Source organism: Schistosoma haematobium, chromosome 3 (genome assembly GCF_000699445.3).
Source record: "Schistosoma haematobium chromosome 3, whole genome shotgun sequence".
Lineage (NCBI taxonomy): Eukaryota > Metazoa > Platyhelminthes > Trematoda > Strigeidida > Schistosomatidae > Schistosoma > Schistosoma haematobium.
In genome coordinates this window covers 18162513-18189294 of record NC_067198.1, presented here as the reverse complement: position 1 = coordinate 18189294, position 26782 = coordinate 18162513, and the positions used below count along the sequence as shown (strand labels likewise).

General features: G+C 32.7%; 2 protein-coding genes across 3 annotated transcripts in view; one reads left to right on the top strand and one right to left on the bottom strand.

Moving 5' to 3' along the window:
• Positions 1 to 24653, top strand: part of MS3_00005152 (uncharacterized protein) — a gene marked incomplete at its 3' end in the record, with an annotated part of 33099 nt that extends 8446 nt beyond the window's left edge. The window contains exons 1-22 of one of the 2 annotated variants that reach the window (XM_035731657.2): positions 152 to 867; positions 1053 to 1185; positions 1222 to 1438; positions 1472 to 1613; positions 3294 to 3395; positions 4046 to 4555; positions 5092 to 5554; positions 6000 to 6285; positions 7057 to 7516; positions 8765 to 8871; positions 9405 to 9725; positions 10656 to 11088; positions 11692 to 12169; positions 12835 to 12968; positions 13725 to 14261; positions 15529 to 15957; positions 16630 to 17040; positions 17566 to 17864; positions 19206 to 19293; positions 20478 to 20908; positions 21516 to 21625; positions 23487 to 24100. In XM_035731657.2, the coding sequence (XP_035585772.1) occupies positions 736 to 867; positions 1053 to 1185; positions 1222 to 1438; positions 1472 to 1613; positions 3294 to 3395; positions 4046 to 4555; positions 5092 to 5554; positions 6000 to 6285; positions 7057 to 7516; positions 8765 to 8871; positions 9405 to 9725; positions 10656 to 11088; positions 11692 to 12169; positions 12835 to 12968; positions 13725 to 14261; positions 15529 to 15957; positions 16630 to 17040; positions 17566 to 17864; positions 19206 to 19293; positions 20478 to 20908; positions 21516 to 21625; positions 23487 to 24100 (6837 nt within the window). In that variant the 5' untranslated portion in view covers positions 152 to 735. Of the gene's footprint in view, positions 1 to 151; positions 868 to 1052; positions 1186 to 1221; positions 1439 to 1471; positions 1614 to 3293; positions 3396 to 4045; positions 4556 to 5091; positions 5555 to 5999; positions 6286 to 7056; positions 7517 to 8764; positions 8872 to 9404; positions 9726 to 10655; positions 11089 to 11691; positions 12170 to 12834; positions 12969 to 13724; positions 14262 to 15528; positions 15958 to 16629; positions 17041 to 17565; positions 17865 to 19205; positions 19294 to 20477; positions 20909 to 21515; positions 21626 to 23486 lie in introns of those variants that run through there. The other variant, XM_051213176.1, reaches the window with a different exon arrangement.
• Positions 24654 to 24847: 194 nt separating this feature from the next.
• Positions 24848 to 26782, bottom strand: part of TTLL6 (Tubulin polyglutamylase ttll6) — a 34405-nt gene continuing 32470 nt past the window's right edge. Inside the window, exon 15 of the mRNA XM_051213175.1 lies at positions 24848 to 26197. Within this exon, the coding sequence (XP_051069129.1) occupies positions 26004 to 26197 (194 nt within the window). The 3' untranslated portion in view covers positions 24848 to 26003. The remainder of the gene's footprint in view (positions 26198 to 26782) is intronic.

The window sequence follows — 26782 nt, the reverse complement described above, 5'->3', positions numbered from 1 at the left end:
CCTTTGACCTAAAGGTCTAACCCACAAGGCAGTGGAGCATCGTAAGGAGACACAGTCCCATGGTAGCCGGTGACCAAAGATTGGTTCATATGCCATTTGTTCCCGCAGGATACTGGAGCCCATGTGCACCATTGGTTTGTGATCCGGTTAAAGCGCCGGACATTCGCTTTTCGTCCTCTCATTTTCGTAAACAACATCCCCGCCACGAGAAGGCAATGAGTAGGACTTCCCTGGCAGTTGCTGTATACGCGCGGCCGTGTGAGAGAGTGGTAATATAAAAGACTAAGTGAAGGAAAATGGCATAGGGGTATTTCAGGATGCAAGAACTAAGGAAGTTTAAGAAAAGTGTATTGTTTAGTACTTAGTGGGAACATAATTCGGAGTGATCATTTGATCATGAGATATCTCACCAGTTAATAATAGCATCACAAAGAATCTTCTCAGTTAGCTTATTTGACTCATTAAATTTCTGTGAATTCATAAAACAATGTTATATTTTGTCCTGGTTGGCTTTTCCCAACTTCGTCCTACCATTGTTGGCATTGTAGATTGGGTCAACTGTAACTGCATACATAACTGCTGTAAAAGGTTTTCTCGTTTGCCATACCTCACTTTCACCTGATCATTAACATATTTCTCAACCTCTTCGTTCAACAGAAATTCATTATTTCAATCAGTTTTTCATAGCCTAAATTTGCATCTCACCATGACATTGCTGACTAGCGTTCAGTCAATATGGGAAGTACTTCACAGTCATATGTGCCCGAAAACTCAATATATGCACATCTTCAACTCTCAGTTATCATGTTTTTGTTACTTTTTATTTATTTACTTATTTTTTTTAAACACAAACATAGGTACAAGAAGGTACCGAAAAGATATGCGCCACATAAATCGTTCGATTTGCGTGAGGGCTAGGATACTGCTCGGTTGCCCAAACCGAAGCAGGTACTGTTTTAGTACCTAATAGATTATGTTGGTTGGGCTATAATTGGTACATCATTCTAGTTTTTGATTTTCTGCTTTGTAAGCAATTTTTCTATTCATTTTAGATGTCATTAACAGACCAGCTAAGGGCCTTAGCAGTCCCGATTACATCCAGCTATGTAGTTGACAGTGTTAACCGCAAGTCTTTGATTTATGAAGATGCTTCAAAAATCGACACTCAGTCTTGTTATTCAAGCTGTAGGTTTATTTTCTACATGTTATTTCTTTAAATAGGTTTAAAGTCGTTTGAAAAACTATGTGAAATGGAAAAGGCTTTTACCTCATTTGCCAGTACATTGTTTTCTGTGACGTCATGTCAACTGGAAATGTGCAATCTCTTACGTCAAGAAAAAGCAAAACTCGACAACGAAATCTCCAAGTTCCTATGTTACATTTCTTCTTTCCTTAAGCATTTTGTTGCTGTACAAGCTTTAGAATGGCTAGTATTCAAGTAGGTTTACGACCATCTATACTCACGGTTTAGATTTCAGATTCATATACATTATGTTGAAGATTTTATTCGCTGCATCATTCCATATCATGAAACTGGTCTATTTGTTAAATTTATTCAAATTCTAAATTTTCAGCAGTTACCTTCTTGTTTCCAGTGGTTAAAACCATATGCTGTACGTTAGTTAATTTTTCTTGTTTTCTTTCCTTCATACTGTATTTTCGTAAATTACTATGATGTCTTAATAAACTATATTTTATGTCTATCAGAAAAAATTTGAAGTTTAGTGTTCCGCGAGTCGCTAAAATGTCCATAAAATATTTGTTTCTTAGTTGGTAATTGTTTCTATTTCTCTTTTTGTTATTACTATTTTAATTGCAACATTCCATTCTCACCCATCTACTTTGTTATTTTTCGTCAGGGTGAAGATTCTAACTGACGTTTTTATGGTAGATCCGTATGTGATATGATCTAACATTAACTATACATCTTATAACACTGTATATTTGAAATAATGTTTACATACTTCACTGTTGAGGTGTGTAATAAGTATTGCAGATACAAATTAGTCCATAATTTTAGTGCTGAGATATCTTAAAAGTTACGATCATGTGTCTCGTGATTAACTACCTTATCAATCAGCCATAACGTAAAGCGTGAGACGAATGTTCATCTATCCAAACTACCACTGCATCATTATAGTGAGATGAAATTATCACTACAAATACTAAAGTAGTGTTACTGACAGTAAAAGATCATTAGAAATAAAGATTATGACTCGAAACAAATAAGTGAATTTTCTGAATAAAAGTATACAGCATTTTCGAAACCCAAGATATGGGGGGTGTGACAAAGAGTGACTGCACGAGTTTTATGACGATCGATTCTGAGCCATTTCACCTCACATATTCAATTTGATTGGGTTTGAGTTAGCGAGCGGCTATGACGGACGTTGCTTGAGATTGATAGTTCCAATAACAGTTCTCCATAGGATTTAATTTGATCAGCAGTTTTTGGGTAAGGAGCTTTCATCAGGTTTATGTACTTTGGTATCCCTTTTGCTACCAAACAGCCACAGAACCTCCCAATTCACGGGATTCAAATGTTATCTCAAGGTTAATATATGCCATTATTATCGGTAGGTACGTCGGTGTTCCAAAACTTAACAGAGATCTAATATTCTAGATACCATTAGTCAGACTAATCTATCTGTGGTTATCACAAGAGGGTTCTAATCCTTTTTTGTAAACTGGGATGATCAAGGACCGAGAACAATCAAATTGGATTACACCTAAGTAATATCTCAATCAATTCAATTGCCAAACTGAACAATCGTCCTTCGAGATTTCCGGAGCTGATCTTTCAAGACTCACTGCTCTCGCTGTAGAGTAACCATAGACGTTTCGATCTCATCAAGCGCTAAAAGGCTCATATGTGCCCTAATTACAATTTCACATCAGTTCTGTAGTAGAGGCGTGTAGTCAACTAACATGTGAGATTTTGTAAGAATTATTTTAGATGATTCATAAGCAAAATCTTTAACCTTATTTACTTCACATTTAAGAAACCACTCAATACATTTGAACCTCACAATCTTTAATGACATATCTCAAGAATGGAATTATTTTTGTTTTTCCGGTCATAAGTACATAGTAAATCATTTCTCCAACTATTTAATCACTTGCTTAAAGGTAGTCGTAACATGAACTGTTTTAAAATGTAGCTTGGATCACAGCTTTATTTCAATTGAATCACTACTATTTGGCCGAGCATGTTCTACTCGTTTGTTATTTGATTAATTGCCACACATCTATTTTTGTTGGTGTCGTGTCAAACATACGTTTAATTTTTTCAGGAAAGTGGTAAAGGCATATCACGGCAAGAATTCGCTCGACTATGTATCCGAGAACATACCCTAATTCCATTTATATGCACAGCCATTCTTAATTATACGGAAGTAAGTGGCAAATTAATTTTTAAGGTTATTTTTATTTATTGCTCAGGAAACTTCTGATGTCATAGTTTGTTTTGAACTTTTCATGAAGTCTTATTTCTCATGTTAAAAACGTTCATACTGCACTGATTTCTAGCACACATTTGAGTTTCTTTCTGCTCTATTGACTGAAACCGAATACATCCAGTGTGAATCGTTTTAGTGTAGTTCATTTTTAATTATTAACAGTTCGTATGTACTAATCATATAAAATTTCGCTTATGTACATTAAACTTCAATGGAATTACAACTAAAATGTTGTATGTAGCGAGTTTATTGTTGCTAGTACGTAAACTAGAGGGTTTGGTGTACACTTAAATACAGTGATAAACTTGACAAATGTTACCTTAAATGGGAAAATTTATTTAGTTCAGATTACTAATGTTTTGCAATAAATTGCATGTCAAACAACTTACTGGTCTAAGCATTCACTTAATATTCTCAATGTTAATTAATTTCAGTTTTAATGAGAATAATAATATTGAGTACTGAGTTTGAAAAAAATTATATTTCTTTTGCTACTATTTTACACTTAATGTTTTCCCTGTTTAATGAATTTTAGTCAGTTCTAGTTTCGATTACGTGTTAAAATATTTCCGTCTATTTATCTTTAGTGTTGCCGCGATTTGGTGCCAACAAGACTTAACGATATGACTAATTTTTTTTTGGGAATTGTAACCGCGTTGTGTGATTCTGGTGTGCCTGAGAAAAAACTTATCAAGATATTGGACTCTTTTCAGGATGTTATAAAACACGGATTGCAATCTACGAATATAGTTCCTTTTCAATGCGCCACATTTTTGGTCGTAATACGTTTCAGTTTGAAGTTGTTAATTAATCGAGAACTAGTTCTCGATTGGATATCTTGTATTTTGAAGAAAACTCGACCTTCTTGTGAGTGGGAATCAATGCGTATTGTAATCCAACTGATGCGAAATCAGCGTATTCCTTTGTTACCTCCAAAACTTACTGAGCGTCAGAATGTCTTACTTTCCAAACTATCTCCTGAAGAACAACGCATAATTGAAGACGAACAGTCGGCGCTAGTCAATGAATATAATGATCCCAATAAGTTAGCGGCGGAGTGTATGCAGAAGTTTGATTATGTTCAAAAAGCTACACAGGTTTGATATGCAAATTTATAAATTTAATGTTATTATTAACTTTCTTATTCAAACTTTATCGAAATCTAAACAAACTTTATATATTAGGCTGATTGATCAAATTAACAATATTGAGTTAGGAAGTTCTATTAATTCACTATTGCTTTATGATCAACTTCCCTTAAATAAAATTTCTTGCAAATAGTTCCATCAAAGTTATTCATTATTGCTCTTTAGATAACTTTAGATTAACTTTTATTTCGTTGATCATATTGGTAATTTCAATGAAAAAATATTCTACTTTCTTTATAGTTTATTCTTTGTGATTTCTAAGTACTAATGAATTAGTCTGATGTATATTACAAGCGAAGACGGTTATCATTCTTCAATTGTTTATTCCTACTATCGCGTAATCAGTAAAAGTTTTCAAAATCAGTTATTTTAGTTTTAGAGAACATATCACTGCACTACCTCAATTTGTTGTTAGTAAATATACAATGAGTATATTGTACACTATATCATTTATTAATGTGGGTTCTTTATTTTATATTTTTTAGTTTGTTGATGTTGATATAAAAAGCCTTGGATCAAAAATAACGGAACAAAAAAATTCTGATGATATTTTATTGAAAGAAGAGCTCAAGTTGAAAATCGATGAAATTCATGCATTCTTGTCGAGCATCCCTAATGTAGGCTGCTGTGTAATGAATTGCACTTTATCTTGTCCTAGCGGACCTTTACCAAATACTGAGTGTTGGTTATCTGATGTGTTACTTGAAATATTTTCTGATGAATGTTTTAGTAACAATAATTCTGATCAGCATAAAATACATTATAAAAAAGTAGAAATACGACATTATATTCGATTACTAAGATTGGTTAAGTCTTCCATAAAGGTTCACGTCGATTCTAGTAAATATGCTCAGGGGATGGTAGTTGCATCAGGTACACCGAAGCCAAAATGTTCCCGTAAATCAATGTCGTCTTCATGTGGTTTGTTACAGAAAGGCATTGACAAAGGTTAGTTTTTCCCATCCTACTAAATTATATATATATCATATTACTATATTTATCTAGATAAAAACTAGATCATTGTTATTCAAAGAACAAATTCTTGTGTTTGTTGTGAATCTTTACTGACAAACCTGGTTATTAAGTCCCCGATAACAAGGCAGACCGACTCAAAGATTCTTGTCCTATAATTGCACTAGATGTCAATTTTCTGAGAGATCTATTTTAGCTTAAAGGATCTTACTTGTAATACAAACATAATAGACTTATCATGCTTCTTATTTACTCCAAAAATCTTCTTTAGCATAAAAGTTGTACTTCTCCATTTACATTTTAACTGTGTAGTACACACTACTTTTTATTTATTGTTTAGTATTTGTTTGTTCTGTTTATTTTGATTATTCACATTGATTTTGGATATAGTAATTAGTGTAACAACATCTTTACTTTTTAGTTTTACCACTCTTGGTTGCTTGCTTGTCACATCCTGCTGCTACTATTCGCGTAGAGGCGTACGATATCTTACACTTTTGGCTCAAGAATGATTTATCAAAAGATCTGGAACGCATGCCGAATTTTTCTACTTTTTGCTCAAATTTCGATTTGACTTCGGATTTTTCAGCTCACATAGATGAGCTGTTTCCCGAGGAAGTAAGAGAATTGCTCCTAGGCGATCCACTCTACTCATTAAACAAAGTAGCTTCTGTCCTGATCAAGGCTGTTGTTCGCCTGTTATTCAGGTTAGTGTCTTCCTTCAAGGATATATTTATTGCATTACGATATACTTCAACTGAAAATTACCACTGTAAGATCCAGTGAATTAGTTCATTTGTCAGAGTTTTCCAATTTTTAACATCCTAGGAGAACGGAAATCAAATGTCACAACGAAGTCAGTAAATGTGTTAAGTCGTCACCTGCTAATATTTGAGATTAGTCGAATTTCTTTACAATCTAGCGTTCTAATTACCGCTATATATATATTGGTCTAATTATTCCATCTTGATGTCTAAGATCATTTTTTCGGAGTTTTAAATGGTTATCAATTAGTTTTGGTAGCTTGATAACCACATCAAACATAAGATTCTAGGAAATATAAAGTAGTTAGATCAAAAATGAGGAATTTATAAGCCTGGAATCTAGAAGACAGCGAATGCACCTGCTCCATTGTAAACGACTTTGTGCCATGCCATTCAAAATCTAACCACTGGTTACGATTATCACACGGACCCCAACCAGGTAGTCTACACCTGTCAACATGACTCGGTCCATCTGTCAATGACTTCACGAGCTTGTACCACTTTTTGGTTTGGTCACCCGTAAACCAAATAACATAGCCTATCGAGGTAGGCAGCTTATCATCCTATGTCTGATATCTTAGGAGTTAAGCCAATAAGCTTGATTCGGATTACAGATAACTTTTAGGAGTCTCCTCAATAATAAAGTTTTAGATCAAAATCGCTCAGGTTATGATATCTTGTTTAGTTTACTTTTTTTGTTTTATTGATTTGCAGTCAAACATTGAACTTGGGTACATCGGAGGCTTGCCCAGAACGTAAATTTTCCATAGTTTGCTGGAAGATTGGCCTACGTTTACTAAATGAGGATACCGTCGGTGATATTCTTCTTATTCCGAGTAGTTCAAGTGAAGAATTTGTCAGAGGCTGGTCTGGATTTCTAAATTTGATACAGTGCTCCAACATTCATTTAATCGATTTACATCATATATGTTTATCACGTCTTAGTCCAGCATTATTTGCATCTTTAGAACATTCTCCTCTTTCAATGGATTCTATTAAAGAGAGAACATCGATTTTGCGGAAATCAACTGGCTGTTTGCAAACTCTCAATAGAAATGTGTCAAGCACAGATCCTTATCAGGGACCCCAATTTAGTATCCTTGACGCTTTATATAAGCTTGGTCATAATAATGTGCAGACTGATTTCGATTCCGTTCACAAAGTATTTTCTCGTGTAAGTTCCACTTTCAATATTTTAGTGTTAAGAGTAAATTATGTTGGGAAAAGCACTTAAATAGACTTATCATTTCGTAAAATGAGAACAATTGTGTATTTTATCCGTTTTTTGTTCGAATGCCTCAATTATGAACTTGGTTTTATTGGAATTCTGTAGTTTTATTTCTAGGGAAAATAACAAGGAAACAGTGTGCTGTTCAAGATCTAAATTCTTGCTAGCTTAATATATGTTTTCAAGGTTGTGGTCTGACTTTTGTTGCACTCTCTAGTGAAAGTTGTATGCATGAAAAAAATCATACTTATTGATAATGAAAACTTACTACGTCTATTTGCAGTCGTTGTTTATTGACATTGACCATAGCCTAACGTGTAAACTTTCTGCACAGTCACTGGTTGTTGGGTCACGTCTATTGTACCCTTTAAAAGCGCATATAACATAGTTAATAAAACGCTGAAAATCCTCTTTGGCTCGTTTTATTGTTTTCGATTAAATCTAAGTTAATGTAGATGAATTATGGAGAAAATAACATCATATATGAGTATTGTGATGTCTACAGCTTATTGGCAAATCTTAAGCATTTGGGCTTTAATTATTTAGGTATGAATTATCAATTACATTCACTGAAGCAAATTAGGAGCTAATCAATAGTCTGTATTTCTTGTTTGCAATACTATCACCATGATGTATATGGTGGGTATGAATTAATTCTAATAGTCAATTATCATTTTGTCTTTGAGTGAATTACTTATGAAACTGATATTCTTCAGTCGCTTAATAAATCTAATCATATTTATTTTCGTGGTAATATTTTGTGTGTAGGGATGTTGTTTGATTAGACCAAAGATCTATTCTTCTGTCTAACGAACTTGTCTTTGAGCTCAGGTTATCCGATAGTTTAGGTCAATTGTTCAGTAATTATGAATGGCTGCTACTCGGTCACATCGTATCATTTCATTTTATCTGCTGGTTATGATTCTGTTTATCAATTTTAAAAATGCAAAACACGTTCATCCATTCATGAAATCAGAAACTCTATATCACATCACCTACTAAATGTAAGCTACATCTTACGTAAAACATGTAATAAATTCAGTAGCCTCTAACTAACCAGCAGACATCTGTAACACATAACTCTTGTTATACAATTACTTATATATTATAGACTAATGATACACTTTGCATATTCATAAGTTCGATGTTCATTTTTTGGTAAACTTGATTAATTGATATCATATTTTATTTCAGCTTCATCTAAATGCAGTCCATTTCGATTATATGTTCATCAGATCAGACCCGTCAAGAACAGTTGGTGGCGACAGCAGGTCATTATTTGCTCGAGTTACTGAAGCCCGGTAATTATTCTTTTTGTTTTGGTACTGTGCTTTGATATGCTTATTTATTAAAGTAAATTAATATAATTTAGTTAATTATGTTCATCTATAAAAAACTGTATGGGGTTTATGAATATTATAAAATTGTTCAAACTGTAGTAGTTGGGTTTGTTTACACTTATTATTTTATGTAGTTGTTCCACAATTCAAAGTACCTATTACAAATTATCTTTGAATTGTTGACGGAAGAGTAATCATTTATTTCTGTGTAAGTTATGCGTAAGATTCACTTTTGATTGGTCAATTCAGCCATGCTTTCTGTATGTTAGATTTTTTGTGTCATATATGGTATTTATTATCGTATTTGATCACAAACTCGATTACTAGTATGTTAATGTTGTCATTGTTTGTGTTTCAAACGTTTGATACTTAATTGCGATTACATTTTGTGAATATTGTTAATTTGTTCATTTTCTTACTTAACTCTTTGCTTAGTGATGATCATGTTTACAAGTTGCAAATCTATTTGAAATGTGTTTCTCTTTTTAATGTAGAGAATCTCGTCGACGTAGTTTACGACTACGGAAAACCAGGGAGGCTGATTTGGAATTATTAAATGATGATAAGAAAGCCTATTCAGAAAGAATTCGCTTACGATTTCTTAGTATGTTATTGTCTATTTTAACTGAAGCTGTGCCACGGTTACAATCATATGAAATTGCATCTACGGTTCAGAATAAATCGAAATCTGTTGATTTGAGTACATCACTAACAACTGTAGATACAAAATCACTAAATATTGGCGTAAAGAAAATAAAAGATCACAATTTGCCGATGAATGATCTGATCACTCCATTAGTTAATCATCTTACAAGGTGAGTAGCATATAGGGTTGGATATTGTTAGATATTTAATTTCACTTTTAAACTCATTTTCTTGCATCACAACGCTAGATAGGTGTTATAATTTTTGGTTTTATGATTAGTATGTTTTGGGTTTTAATTAATTAATGTATTAGATTAAATGTAGAAGTATTTTGTTTTTTCTCGTACATAAAAATGACCATTTCCTTATAACGCAATATTATACAAAAAGCACTATATCACTCATTAATCCAATTCACATATTATTATGAGTGGAAGTTAATCAAAAGTCTTTCTAATAATTCCGTAATATAGACAAGGGTATAACTCATACTTCTTACTAATGATGTAAAATTCATGTCCGTTGAATAGGTTGTTGGTATTTAGACTTAATAGTTCAGTAGGTGACGCATTTTTTCAACCGAAAAGTAATGAGTTCGAGTCGTAGTGTGAACATCCAATCTAGGGTACAGGTACGTCCATCTGGCGAGTCTCAAATAAAATGAAACACTCTTCCTAGATTCTGCTACTAGCCACTAACTAATCAACTTTGCTAAAAATACTTGTAAACCAAATGGTAATATCGAAACAACCCGCACAGGATCCACAAGTGTCAACAAAGACTGATCTCAATTAAGTTCGTAATATCAACAAGATAACCTAATCTCTTATTACTAAAGTATGCTAACTGTCTAAAATCGTCTACCTTTGTTGAAGAATGTACTTACCACTTAGTTACTTCCTGTACTTAAAGCAAGGGTTAGTCACTGTAATATTCTTTGTAGGTAACTGTTGTAAAAGTAATCAAAGCATTTATTTTAGCTAAATGACACTAAACTTATCATCATTTTGGGAATAATCTCTGTCGAGAATTACAAAATAAGTTTATGAATTCTGTTTGTTTTACCATGAATGTTATCCTGATATTCTATATGTTCGTAGCATATTAAACATCGAACGGAATTTGAAACAAATAGAAGCAAATACAAATCAAACAAATGTTCTCCCAGAGTCTGGTACAGATAGTGATCTAGAATCGCTACCTGATTTGTCTGATATCCATATGGATCAAGAAGCAGCAGATATGTCGCCCGTTAATGAAAACTCTTGTATTCGACCACTGTTACGTCAGTGCATTTATAAACTTCTGATTTGCATCACAACTATATTTGCCGAAGGAAATCGTTGTAAGCGACCTCATAGAAAACGTTCTCATCGGAAAACACCAACGGACCAGACAGGTTTACTTTATGGTTTAACATCGGCACAAGTTGCTGTAGATCCAATTTTCCTTTGCCTCACTGTTTACCCTGACTGGATATCCTTGCATCAACAAGTTCTGCTTTGCTTTATCGAACTTTCTGTCATGTTTCCCGTAAGTTTGTGTTGCATTTATAATTGGTAGTTTGTGTGTCATAATAATAAGATTTGTTAATCAATTTATTAATGTTAACAGTGAATATCTGTTAGACTAAACAATAGAATTTTCACTCACAATGTTGTTTATCATTACTATTAGGCCAGTGGTTACTGTTGCAGGTTTTTAAAATTAAGTCGTATCCATAGATGTTTTCCAAAGGACTCAATAACCCTTAACTGAATTTGTATTCTAGAATTAGTGAAAACCTTAGAAAGGTATTTAATCGGCGAGTTAAATAGCTGTGTGGATTAAATAGAAATTACATCTGTTTTTGTTGACTTTCTCGTGAAATAGGTTCATGGTGTTCACACCTATCTATAGTTGTATTTAAATATATTTTAAAGCAACAATACCTTTTAGCGACATAGTTTTTTATTAACAAGCTCATTTTATAACATATAGGATATATAAGTTACATTTCCAGCGATTGACTGACCAACAATATCCAATAAAATATTCTATTGCATTAAAACTGGTTTTTAGCAGCGAAGTGTAGTTAAGTTATTTTCATTTAACTTTTACTTTTTTTAACGGTTACTTTTTATGCTTATTTTTTAGGGTGCATTATGTCACCATTTGGTGTCCTTGGTGCAATGGGTTGCGTGCAATCGTCAGCTTATGCGTTTGGATAACGCTCATAATCTTAGTATTTTGGGACGTCTGATATTAGTAACTGTCCCAGCGCTTATTCGAGCGTCTTCTGAGCAAATTTCTGCTGGTCTTTATGTGCTATATCTCTTTGTTATCAGATTTGCTGAGTTCACTAATTTGGCTCGGCGTCGCTTAGCACTTTATACTGTTCTAATTCGTGGTTTGTCTCAAGTAACTGGACCATTCATAACAGATAGTGAACTAAATCAGTCTATTACACAAAAACAAATTACAGATGAAATAAAACCATTCAAAAAAGTTGAGGCGGCTGCACATGGAAATGAATGTAAAATCTCATTACGGCCTAAAGAAAGTTGGATTGGAAGTTGGTTGTGGGTTACATCACTTGTATTCTTGAACAAAAATTGGCAAATACAATCAGTTGGTAGGTTCTGAATAATTTTTTTGGTTCCTATTTTTCGTCAACTTAATTTAGCTCCAATTTTGTCAAAAACATCTATAGTCATCCCTCATAAACTGTGATTATCGACAATAGTCATCATAAAATTATAAGTCTGATTTCAATTTTTGTCATTCCAGGTACATAAAGAGATTCGATAGTTATAAATAGTATTTACGGTTTCAGCTTTGTCTATTTGGTGTATCTTAATCATTATAATCTTTGAGTTAGCCTACTATTACCAGCACTTATCGTCCGATCACATACAATATTTAGTTGTTACTATTAGTGGATAGATGCATACACAACTATTCCAGGTTAGTTTTAGTCTATACTACTCAACTTAAAAATAATTACATTCGGATCTTTTTCTCAAAGATATTTTTTCTGGAGAATGTTACTTTATATGGTTCGTGAGTGTCGACAATTGCAATTTCCAGGGGAAATAGACTTTCTCATGATCCTTAAAATAAGTTCAGGATTTCATTGTCTAGTTTTGTTCAACCTAGTAGTTACGTTACATTAGTACTCGTTCCGTAATGAATTCGAAAGACTTGTAGCTCAGAATAATAATGTAAATGTAAATTATTTTCCAAGGTTGTAGTAATTAATAATATGTATAATCTATATTTCTTAATTATCGTTTTTAGCTGATGAAGTTGGACCTTTTCTTATCGAGTTGTTCTGTCATTTTGGATGGGATCATCAAGTGCTTGGACTATGTGAATGCATAGATTTTCTGACATATTTGTGTATGAATTCTTGTGATTATAAGCTTCCTCAAGTAAGTCTTAAAAAGTTCTTATAAGTAAGGTTTCGATTCCATGCATTTACAATATCTCAGTTTCGCTTACCACGATAAAGAAGAGCACTGTAGAGATATTCAATCTGTCGAGAGAACACCTAAAGTCCGATGTGTGTGATGTTAATTCACTATGAAATTTGGTTTCATATTTTAATGTAATGATTGTTCTACTTTCGTTGTTGGGTCATTTTTCTCTCACGATCACTCACATTATTTTTACTAAAAATTTAAATGACATATAGGTCTTACGATTTGTAAACTATATGGAGAAAATAAAACTATGTCCGTTGTTAGAATCTTCCCTGTGTAATTTTGTTTCCTCAATGTTTTTGTTTCCTAATATTTTGAGAGCAATCATCTGTGATGCATTTGAGTGTGTGAATTCAAAATATTGCTGGTAAATATTTTCATTGTATTAAGGGTTAGTTGTTACTTTTTGTAGTAAGACCGTATGACATACCTTAATAGTTACAGTCTGTATACCATACGAAGAGTATTTACGAATAAGAACTGAGAGGCCATAAACTGTGACACTAATGAATGTTCAGTCGTTTACACTAGCCAGTGTTCGTTGTTCCTGTAAAATGGATTATGTTGACCACATGAGGAGTTTTGGGAGCTTTGTAGATTGTGTTGATTTATTGTCTGAAAAGAATGTTACATTTCTCATTTTACAGTTGTTTTATTCCAATTATTATGCTTTCTCCCTTAATTTTTATTGTCTTCATTTTGTAGGTTGACGTTTCAGAGAACAGCGGTAGTGTCTACATTGAAATCGGTCATTCTCAAAAGCGACTAAAATTGAGTTCGTCATTTGCGAATCCCAGCAAATCACCAACCAGCGACTTATCAATTGGTGTCACCGGACCTCTGTCAAATTACGTTAATCAGAACACGCCGACTTCTTTTAGCCAACTCGCGTCTTTTATTTTCAATTCAGATAACACAATTCAGACAAGTGAACAAATCCAAACATCTTTGAACAATTCTACAGTTGTGACGTTGAAGGAAATATGGCCCTTAGTCAATCGAACTATACAGTTTATTATAGCCCTAATAAGAAATCCTGATTATTGTGATAAAGTTCAAACAGCTTTTAGCGATCCATCAGGTTTAAGTGCTGTTTATGGTCGATTAGTGGAACATATTGTTCAGCTAATGCTCGTTGTGGCTACTTTCTTGACGAAAGTAAAAAAATCCGATGAAAAAATGACGGATGTAGTCTCTTGTGCTGATGAAACATTGTCCGGTTTGCAATCAATTTTAGTACAGGTTAGCATTTTATTTATTCTACTGTCATTAGATAATATATTTCTAATTTGCAAAGGGGCTTTGCCATAATTGAATAGCATCAAGCATCTCTGTTGGTTTCTGCTTCTTAGTCTGCTAAGTGCATAACGCGACGGAGTTTGAAAAGATCGGTACTCGGTTCGAGTCCCAGGGTGAAGATTAACGCGGATACAGGTGCATCCAGCTGCCGACTCCCAAATAGGATGAAGCGATGCACCTCGTAGATCTCACTCCTAGCCACAATCTATCTCTGCTGATTAGTATTGAGTTTAAAATAAAATCGACATCTTTCATACTGCAATATTTTAACTTTTTACTGCCTATTTTTAATCGGTTTCATATCAAGTTAATATTAAATAAATAATCATTGGTAATCTTTAGGTACCAAAAAATATAATTCATTATAGTGTGTTGTACTGCTTGTCATGTATAACGTTGATTTCGTATTCTTATTTTTGAGGACGTCAACCCTTAAACTAATTGTTCTATTTATGCTAACTCATATGCCGAACTGTAATTAATGCTTTGTACAGTAAAATATTCACTGTTACCCATGATGCCAAAACACAGAGCGCATGATTAATTATTAAAGGTTGATAATTCACAGGGAATTAATGTCCGTGTCCTTTTTGGTGGGATTGATATAGGGATTATATCAGCATTCAGAACTTACGTTCACGAATACATTCGTTATCAACTTTTTTCCTTAATAAATTCGGAATAGTTTAGTGAAAATAAATTCAAGATCTTCAAAATTTGTGAATCGAATCTCGAATCGTGTTTATTTCGACACAAGTAAACTAAAACTTCAATACAAAGGGTATTTAACAATTAGTACTATATATGAACCATTCTTTTAATTTGAAATTTATCGTGACCCAATAATGGTTATCTTGAAACAATTTATTATTTTTCCTTGAAAAAGCTTAGACCAGATTGCCAGGCGAAACGTTGGATTTACTTCAAATCATTCGCTGAGATTTTACAAATACATTCTTCCTCTTTTGTTGGGGGATTCTATTTAGATAAAAGATCCTAAGTAAATAGAAATTTTGAACAGATTTGTAATTGATAGCGCTGATATATGTAAGCTCATCTCATGTACATTTTTATTTAAAAAAAGCTTTACAAATTGATCTTCAGTTTGTTTTAGTATATTTTTGTTCTACAATGGTTTTACTTTTTATTGTCTTTATGGATAACATGATGGTAATTTTTCTATTAATCTAATTTTTATTTTTGTACGTAGATCTTGGATTCAGTGCCTGGTCGAGTATTCATTTCCATGATCTTAGATTTATTCTCCTGTGAAAACCGTGGACTTCGTCGGAAAGCTCTCGACTTGTTATCTGCTAAATTGACAAGTTTAACTGCAAATGTTCAACCAGTTCCAATTTTAATTGATTTTACTAAAATGAATTACAAATCTTTCCTAAAGTCGCATAAACATTTAGTTAGCCGAAATTTTGTTGATCTAAATCGTACCATGGAGGCTGGTTTAGTTCAATTTACTGGGAAGCTAATTTCATTCTATAATTTGAAAAGTGACAAGACGGATGGTTCCCTGAGGTCAAAACATAGTACCGTTTTTGGTTCAGGATTTTCACGCCAATGTCTAGCTTGTTTGAGGAGTTTAACGAAATTATTGGCCTACCATTATCCAGGGGAATTCATGAGGGTAAATTTCCATGTATATAACTCTTAACTATTTTGTAGAATGCTTATTAAAAATTCCTTAGTAAATATAATGACCCATCAGTTAGAGCATAATCGCCTAGCTGCTATATATGACACTATGCTATTCATCTTGTGAACTATGCTTAATATTTGTGTTATTGAAATCCGCGATTAGCAAGTATAGTATAGTCAACCTAACCCATTATATTTGTAAACTAAATGTCGGCTAAACGTTTACCTACCAGTAACGTATGATCATTTTTAATATTCAAGACTTACTTGATTTTCCAGTTTTAAAAGATTTCACTCGAATTTAGTCATTCGTCACACTTCATCTTACGTATTGATTATCCTTAAAATGTTTATATAATTTGGGTTCAAGTTTTCTAAACTAGATGTTTCACAGACTTATGATTTCCACTCGACAATTTATTTATTTAAACACATAAACATTGGTACCATGAGGCACCGAATATATATGCGCCATTTAAATCATTCGATTTTTGTGAGGGCTGAGATGCTGCCCGGGCGCCCAAATCTAAGCAGGTATATATACATTTTTTCTCAGATTTAAAGGCTTGTTTCATTTTTAAAGAATCCTAACAAACTCAGTTTTAATAATGTTTTCATACTGAGATTTTTCTGGTTTTATGTTGAATTTCTTTTCTTGTAGGCTTTGGACAGTTTAATGACAGTTCCTAGTAATTGGTGGATTAATGTTGGTGTTACAGATGCTCATCAAGCTTCAGTAAACTCAACTGATAAACCGCTTGTGGAAAGCAATCCGCATGGACATCATTTCGGGTCATCTCTTGCTGAGTCAAGATCCTTAGCCTGCTTGTTTTTTGTTGAATGTTTACAACGTTTACCACCACAGTCTTTATATCCGGAAGCGAGCGCAACTACATCCCGCCTTAGTTGGTTGCTTTCTTTTGCATTAGACCATGGTTATACTTGTACATCATTTGCTTCTTCACCAAAGTTGTCTGTAAAACAATGTTGTTCTGTGAACTCACCATGTAAATCAGATCGTTACATGAAATTGGTGACTGGTACTATGCACTCAAGAGATCAGCACTTATTGGTACGTGTTTATCTAAACGTTATGAATATGTTTTCAAGTGTTTTGCATTTTTTGAACCTTTTGTAGAATTAAAAAGCAAGGCGTACATTAGTCAAAGTTCTGGAAGCTAAGTTGCTTACCGATTTTTTTTAATTCAGAGAGTGAATGCCGTTTTTTAACAATTAACCTGGAAATCTTTAATTAGTTACATACCAAGAACTTTTTTATATTCCTATACTAAAAGTATTTAGATCAAGGAAGTTTAAATTGCAAAAGCGAAAATAGAGGGGCATTTATGCATTCATAGTATTTAGGTAACTTTGTATTGAAGTTAACTGTTGACTTATTGACTCTTTAGTCAAGAGGAAAGTGGAAACGATTGAGTCTGCATCCTTTTGATGCATAACATCGATGTTTAAATTTAATGTCTGTCGCTTTTTTCACTTTAGAAATTCATAGTCTAAACATACTTAGCAAGTTGTTTTTAACACTGCTGAGGTCGTGTGAATAATGTTCACTTTGTGGTCTTTTGTTGACTTCTTTCAGGCTAGTTTAACGCTGGTCAGCAATCTACTTGAGTTAGCCATCATTCATCGGTTATGTCAACAGTCTAAAGGTGACTATTCTCCAGACAATACTGAATCGGCTATTGGAAAGTGGTTAGAATTTGAGAGTACAACTAAGAAAAATGCGAATAATTCTGCCTATCAAGAACCTGTTGCAGTAACACTTCTAAGTTTTGTGTTTCAGCTCCGCAAAGATAACTTGTCAACACTAACAGGTTGTAATCCGGAACGTTCTAGTTCTGTATTTCGTCAGATTTCAAACCTTGTTGAACACATACAGTAAGTTACACAGTATTTAGTGACTATTTCTTAGCCAAGTTTGAAAGTATTGTGTATATATTTTGTGCACAATGTTTACGCTAATAAAAGACTATTTTTAGTTGCATAACACTATCTCAAATCTACTACCATCAAGATACTCAGAAGTTGCCAATATATTAACAATATCAACTTTCAGTTAGATGATTTTATCGCTTAAACCCCATTACAATCGAAATTCTAAAGCCCAAGTTCACTTATTAATTGGCATTCAGTCCATAACTATATCATCTTATATTCACCTACACCATATAATATGATATAACTAGATATACCTATTACTCTGTCTGCCTATGTTGTTTTCTCACTCAACTAAATAAATGGTTCACGAAATGCCTCTTCCAAAGCTAGTGGGTTTTTTTGATAGTACTCGTTAACGTTTATGGTATGTAACGCCAATAAGTTGTCTGTATCCTAAACATTGGATGACATGTGACCTGTGTTCATTCTCGTTATACATATATTTAGTGGGAAAGGAGTCGTCCGGTCCTCCTTTCTTATTTTAGGCAGATGGGTCATCTCATTAGCTCTTGAACCAAAAGTGTGACCTGGAGCATAGTACTTAAACCTATCGTTGGTGTTATGGATTCTGTGTTGAAAGAGTTACACTAAAGAAATTGTACGTTTATGTCTTAGAGATTCGGTGATAAAACATTTTAGTTTTCAAGACTAATTACATCTAGTGTAACTGAAAGATTTAACAAACATGTTGTTTTACTGAAATAAGGTATATTCCACTTTATCCGACCATTTATTTATCGCTAAAATCAACGTTCTTTATATAAAGTGTGTTGTGGTTTTCACTTTTGATTTAGGGGCGTTTCAGACTCATTAGGTTAAGTATTAATTAATACCGAATATAATGAGCCTATTATATGTTCTGATTTTGTTAGTGGATGTGATTACTTGAACTGAAGCCTCTCTCTGTGTTATATAAAGTAAGTATTATCTTGTTCTCTGTTCGGGTTTTATTGTTACGGAACTCATCTTTCATAACCAAAATGTTTACCATCACAGTTAGCCGTTTTAATTTATATAATTTCTTAACTGAAAATAAGCTCTAGAAATCTCATTTCTTAGAAATGTCCAGCGTTTAGCCGCCTAATTTTATAAATAAAAAGGTAATATATTTGTAATTTAACAACGAGTAGAAAAATTAGATCTAATTGTCCTACTCACTGTGATATTGCAAATATATTATTTTTTTATTTATAAAAGTCTACCCAATGCTCAATTTATTTGAAATTATCAAGTCAAACCTTGGTAATGATATTTACCGCCTATTTTTGTTCATATTCATAGTAAACTTCTCCGTCACGTAACAGAAGTCAGTTATTTACTCACATCAATTCGGATTGTAATTGAAAAAGCCTCTAAAACGAATAGTAACGTAAGTTTTCATGTTTTATTTGATTGTTTTCAATATTAACAAAAACAGTTTATTTTCCTCCATTAAGTACCTCCAACAGTTATGTGATTTAGTTCTCAAAAATAACACAATATTTCGCTGTGTACTGTGTTAGCTATAAATTTGAAATTTTCATTGTTTTTTAAAATGATGTTCATGTAAGCAACGTTCTCCTTGAATAGTAATGACAATGCTGTGACAATTCATAATATATACAGCTCGATAACACTATTCAGTTTTATGCATAAAGTTATGAACAATGTTCCAGTTGCACTACAAGAAATAACTATATGAACACTGAATATTTCTGTTTAATTGATCCAGTTATACAGAGTAACTTTCGTGTTTATATAGTTTTAGTTTTCTATTTTATTTCCGTCAACTGAAAAAGTATTGATAAAAAACCCTTCAAAATATCTGGTTTCATTTATTACCGTATTTTTTTTGTTTTGGAATTACATTTTTCATGTTTTATAAGATAATTAATCCATTTTCTATGTATGTTTACCTAGTTTGATTCAAAGTCATCTGTTTTCAAGTTCAATACCTGATTAGTTTATTTTAATTTGAATTGTCAGACATTATCTGTAGCCTGGATGAATCAATCGTACCTTAAGACCTAACAAATTGATATTTGAATTAGTGGAAAAGATTCGCAATTCTGGCAGATGGTTTTAGCTATGTTGTGTTCTTTGGGTTTCGTGGTTTCCCTGTTGAGCTTTCATTGTCGTTCTGGACAACATCATAACCAACTTCAAATATTAGGGGTCTTTTTAGTTATCCCGCAAATGTTATATCACTTTGTTTTGTTGTCTTCATTTGTAACTGGTAGTCTATAGCTTCTATCATCTTAATTTGGACTTGCCTTTATTTTGATTGTTTTTTTCGACTGACCTCTGATCATGTGATTAATTGACCTTCTCCATGATATAATGCTTACATAATAACTAGATAGATCACTTCTATGTGAAATAGGCATCGATTATTTTGTCCAGAACGACAATGCAAGCTCGAGAGAGAAACCATGTAGCTCAGAGAACACATCAGCAAATTAGTGTTTACCCTTAATCGATTTCTACTTATGTTCTTTTAAACACATGCATTCTGTTAATTCCTAATCAGTTATTTTTCAAACAAAATTATGTACCTTTCCATCCTTTTCATAGACTTTATTACATGGTGCTTTGTCTTTCTTGTCTGATTTTGGCGAATCCATGGCACCCATTAAAGAGAACGGTGTGTTTGCTTCTAAAGATGAGAATCAGTTACATTCTTTTGCAACAATGCATGCTACTCAGCCCGACATAACATGGCGCTTGATCCATACTTGTTTGTGTACAGTCGTGAATAAACTAAATGAAGCTGATCTTCGAAATACTACAGAATTAAGAAATAACGATATACTTTCATGTCTCTACCGTTCTGTCGCTAGTTTAATCAGTTCATTACCAGATGATAGTGCTCGCCTGAGAATTTGTCAACAGTTGTTTACATGGGTCAATGTTCAAGATAATGAAAAAGAAACAGTTGATCAAATCAAAGATATCACTGATCAGATGCTTTTACGTTTATCAGTTGTATTCAGGATAATGGAAAGGTTTGTTTATTCTGCATAGACAGCATTTTTTCTGAACATTATTTAGTATTAAACTATCTTTATTAATTAATTAACTTGATATTTTGTTTCAGTAATCGATAGGTAATCTATTCGACTTTCAGCCGCTACTTCATAGGCCTGATACCCGCTCCACATACTTCAGGGTAATGTCACTACTAGCTTTCATACGTAAAATGTGTTCCGAATCAGCGAAATCACAAGTTTTCACCTCCACAATAAGTTATTATTAATTCAGTATTTAAAGTTAGGAGGAAACTTAACTCCGATAGCTGTTTAATGTTTCTTTATTATTTATTCATCAACATTTTGGTTTTAGCATATTAGAATAAGTTTTGAAATCATTCATTGAAGTGTAAAATTCACTTATTAGTTCAATAAATCTTGTTTAACTTCTCATGTTATCCAATAATATTACTTGTAAAAGAAGACGTCGAAAAACATTTTTGAAGAACTCAACTTCGTTCATGTTATTACACCAGTGTTGTCTACTATTCTTATTTTGTAAATAATATCAATGTGTGTGTATGGTAAATTTTTTATCATTCATATAATATACTGTTTCCCTTCTCTTTTCTTCAAATTGTAGAATTCCAGATTATCTGAACACAGAAGAATTTTCTGAACTAAGCAAACAGTTGTATTTAGTTGATTATATTGTTCTAATATTCATCATAGCTGTCGGTAATAAATTTAAGGGTATGTTAAAGGTTTTCTATTTTAATGAGTTAAAGTCGATTATGTTTAGATTTGAGGTATGAAATGACTTAAGTAAAATGTATGGTCAATTGTAAGCACCTAGTGGTAACAGATGTCAACTGAAAAAGTCACAGCATCCAAATCACATTACATTTAACTTATTAGATATACTAATCTTCAAGGTTACTCAAAATGATATAGTGATTGATTAAAGTTATTTAACCTCAATTACTTACCCCACCAACACTCTCCATCCAAACCTATCGTGGGCAATCCTTTCCAGTTGCTATTCATCCTTTTCATATCTGCTTCCGATTCTCGATGTATTGTGTTCCTCGGCCTCCCTCTTTTCCGTATCCCTTCAGGATTCCAAGTTAGTGTTTGCCTTGTGATGCAGTTCGTTGATTTCTGTAATGTATGGCTTATCCACTTCCAACGTCTTTTTCTAATTTCCACTTCAGCTAGAAACTGGTTTGTCCTCTCCCACAATAGGCTGATACTAGTATCCGACCAACGAATATTGAGTATTTTGCGTAGACAACTGTTTATAAACACTTGCACCTTTTTGATGATGATTGTGGTAGTTCATCCATGTTTCAGCTCCGTACCGTAAGACCATCTTGACGTCTGTATTGAAGATTGTGACTTTGATATTGGTTGATAGTTGTTTTGAGTTCCATATATTCTTCAATTCAGTGATTTATTCTGATTTGTCGCATTCAATTTCACGTTTGTTAGAATAATCAACCTGTATTGCTCTCAGATTTAGTCTTGTTCTAATCTAATGATTCACTTCTTGCGAGCATCCTATCATTTACGAAATTGAATTCTTTAGTTGTTATTCAGTGTTTTGTTAATCCTGCGTTCGTTCGGTACTCTTTTAGTAAGTCTGACGTAAAACACTTGATTTACTATATATTATCTTTAGTACAGAGGTCTGTGGAGGTAGTTGAATTTTCAGTTTACATCATGGGTTGATTTTAGTTAAAGAACCACTAAAAACTAAAAACAATAGATAACCGTTTCTTCGTAGTGTGGGACTCAGTGGCAGACATCCACGGCCCCCTGGGGTCGAACCCAATGTTCTCTATCTCTTGACAAGCGCTCAACGCCTAAACCTCTGGGCCGACATCCGATGGTATTAATGGATTCAGCGTTGATTATATTGTAGATTAGCAACAATTTTAATACACTAATCTGGTGGTGTTGTGTTCTCTGAGCTACATGGTTTCTCTCTCGAGCTTGCATTGTCGTTCTGGACAAAATAATCGATGCCTATTTCACATAGAAGTGATCTATCTAGTTATTCTGTAAGCATTATATCATGGAGAAGGTCAATTAATCACATGGTCAGAGGTCAGTCGAAAAAAACAATCAAAATAAAGGCAAGTCCAAATTAAGATGATAGAAGCTATAGACTACCAGTTACAAATGAAGACAACAAAACAAAGTGATATAACATTTGCGGGATAACTAAAAAGACCCCTAATATTTGAAGTTGGTTATGATGTATTGATTATTTTTGTAGATTAGTAACAATTTTATTATTTAGTCACTTGATCAGTAGTTTTATCTTTTGAGGTATATTTAGCTCGTATTTTATAAGTAGAATCAATAAAAAGGCTGCCAGTTTGACACACCTACTAACATTCCAGAACTCATCTCAAATCAATTGTACTGTCTCAACATTAAATGAAATTAATGACATTTAACAATTTTCCGTGCAGGTTATGTCTTGTTATGCTGAATCACTTGATGCTATTTCCTCTTATTTATCAATGCTTTACAGAAATTTCTCATTTCCTATGCCGAATTGTATCTTTTATTTACATTTTAAATCATTAAAAATTTGTTTCTGCAGGTGCTAAAAAACTGTCCAATCGGTTAGGTTTTGGCCGATCGCTTCAATGCTATTCTGATGGAGCTACATCTTGTGTTTTAATTTGTATTCATGCTTCATTGTCATGCTTGCATAAATGGCTTATTGGAGAGGTGGAAAACGTTGGATGTCTGGATGCTGCCTCAATTGGAGAATCAGTACAATATATTCCTTCTGTTTTAATTGGATTACTCGATATATCTTGTCCATCTTCTGATGCACCCCCAATAAATGAAACTGATATTCAAGATGTATTAGGCTCATATTTGAATGCAATATGCGGTGATGAAGCCTATCTTCGTCCACTCGGTTCCGCACTGACTGAACGTATTATGCACTCCACGTACTGGCGTACTAGGTTGGCTGCAATCCGATTGTTAAAGTTTGTCTTTAATCATTCAAATGATCATGAAATTGACAATGATAAGGATATTACAATGGATTCAAAACTTTCTGGTCCTATCAGTTGTATTGTATCAGATTCACTCTTAGCTCTATCAGAAGCGTTAGAAGATGACCGACCAGAAGTTGAAACTGAAGCTAATAAACTATTTGCTGAATTAGAACAAATGGGTCTGACTGCTACAAAAACGTAAACTATTAAATTTACCACAAGCTCTATCAGCTAATAAAGATAATAATTATTTTGAAATAAATCCTTTTGTATAGTCTTTCCTATGTGCTTTCTAACTCATGTGAATAAATATAATTTTGTGTGAAAGATATCATTTGTACATGGTTTCAGTTTATGTTCTGATCAATTATATTTTTTTGACAAAAAGTCTTTGTTTCAAAGTTTCCAGGGTTATTATATCAGCTCATTGCTTAGATGCTTTCATCAATTTATTATTTGTTGGTTAAATGTACGTTTTATTACCCAGTTCTGATAGTAATCAGTGGTGGTGAATGGATTAGTGATATGCTTGTGCTAACCAGTAATATAATGTAAATAATAACTATCGAAAGGATGATTTTCGCTAGTAGTCTCGGTGTTATTTAAAACGGTTTAACGTAACGCTTGTTTAAATTAATATAGTTTCGGAGAAACTATTTATCAATCGTTTTCGAATCAACCTGTTGATAGATGGTTATTTCATTAAGGTTTACTGTTTAATTGAGTTGGTTTCGCATATTATTATATCATCGTCCAAAATGTTGCAACTATAGCAATTTGCTATTATTTGGACTATTACGCTTGTGAAAACTTCATTGAATTACTTAGCTAAAGAATATGAATTACTAGTGTTAACTTAAAGTGTTTCAAAGAATAGGTTTTTAATTGTTCAGAAAATCTAGTTTCTATGTACCTACACTTTTTAGATCAAAAACATATAAATCTAAATGTAACATCAAAAGTTTTCCAGAGGTGTGTATTTAAAATGATGAACAGTCCAATATGTTATGTGTGTGCTTACCGACGCAGTATACTTTAGAAAACAAGAATAAACATCTGGTTAATTCTCACTAGTTTCTCCTTAAAATTATTGTTAACTAAGTTTAATCAATCTATTTGAAGGATAAATTACTGTTCAGTTTTTCAAAGTATAAATGTCCTGATGGGATTACTTTTAATATGCTTAAATTCTGTGATAACATTTTTTTCTCACTAAAATATAGTACTAATTTTATTGAGAGACATCACAATTAGTATTTTCTAGCATAAATTGATAATTGATATTTTGGGGATGCACTAAATATATGCAACTTTAATGTGGTCTTGATGTGTACAATTTGTTTGTTTAATTAAATATCATGTTTAATAGCTGTTATGAGAAACTCACAGTTTTAAATATTTCTGTATGAATGGTATATAGATAAGTTTAAAATAGGTATTTACGTCTGAGACTACAAATAAACTAAATCAACAATCTGATAAAACATCAAAATTGATTTACTATCTTCAGTAATTTCACTACTAAGTATCGATCATGTGTAGAGATTTGATTCGCGAGCACAATATGAATCCTAGTTTTCAAGCATCCAGCCTTATTCACCAAAGAATAAATTGCAATTGTGAAAGTCATTTGGCAAGTTGGTAGTGATTCAATAGAATTAAGTAAATCGAATGAACAATGAAAATCAATTTCTGTGTTTCAAATTACATTTTTTAGTGTATATTGTATGACAAACAAAAGTTGTGTGGCCACCACTAGCATGTGTAAAAAGCTTTAACATTATTGTTTGATTGTTTAAATAAAATCCATTAAGCTGAAACTGAATTTGATTAAATTGAAAGTAAATTGAAATCACTTTCATTACAAAAAATATTCACAGGGAAGAATTTATTGACAGAAATAAGAGAGACACATTTGTTTACTGACTTATCTTGACCATTTTTGTTTACTGTGATTGCAGAACTTTGTTTTTTGTTGCTTATTTTAATGAATTGGAAACTATTCTTATTTACATTTATACTGATTTATCGTTAAATGAATCTAATTACAACATAGGCTTTCAATATTTGAGCGATTATCCTAAATTTTTCTATGTAAATACTCATTATTCATTTAAAACTGTTCGGTAATATTCTTGGTTTGAAGTTCTCTTAGTAACTCGATTTAATTTCGCCGACGAGACAACTGGCATTAAACCATTGATTATTAACTGCGAACCATGGCTGTTATGGGATGTGTTCACACGAGGAATGACCAGTGTAGGTAGTGGGGTTTTATATTTTTCCGCTGTTTTAACACCTGTTACAATGTAAATATGTGAATCAACAATTATATTTTTCATCTGTAGTTAATGGAAATGAATAATCGTTGAAATCCATTAAAATAAATAGTGGATCTGTGTACTTATTAACAACAAGCATATATAATCTAGTGCCATATCCATTCTTTTTAAATCTAAATAGATAGTACTATTTAAACTTGTTAATTTAATGTCGATTATTTATTTACCCTGAGGAAGTGGCTTACACTAAGTCACGAAACGTCAGAAATACAATTTTTCTACTCATCAAGATCTAAAAAAATATATTTATTATATGCTTTACTCGTTTTATATTTTGTATTAAATCCGAAATGAGTGGCTGTTGAAATTTGCTGATATATAGTATGAAAGTTTTGTCAAATAAAGTTTTTGAATGACTTATTTTTCTTTTGTCAATGTGATTTTTGATGCGGGTTCTTAAAAAAATTCTACTCGTCAGGATATTTTGTGTGCATTAACTTCCTTCAAGGTGATCTACATGTCGAGTAGTAATTTTAACATTTATATATTTGTGAATGATTTGCAATGGGAAGGCTTAATTTATTGATGAATATTATAATTAT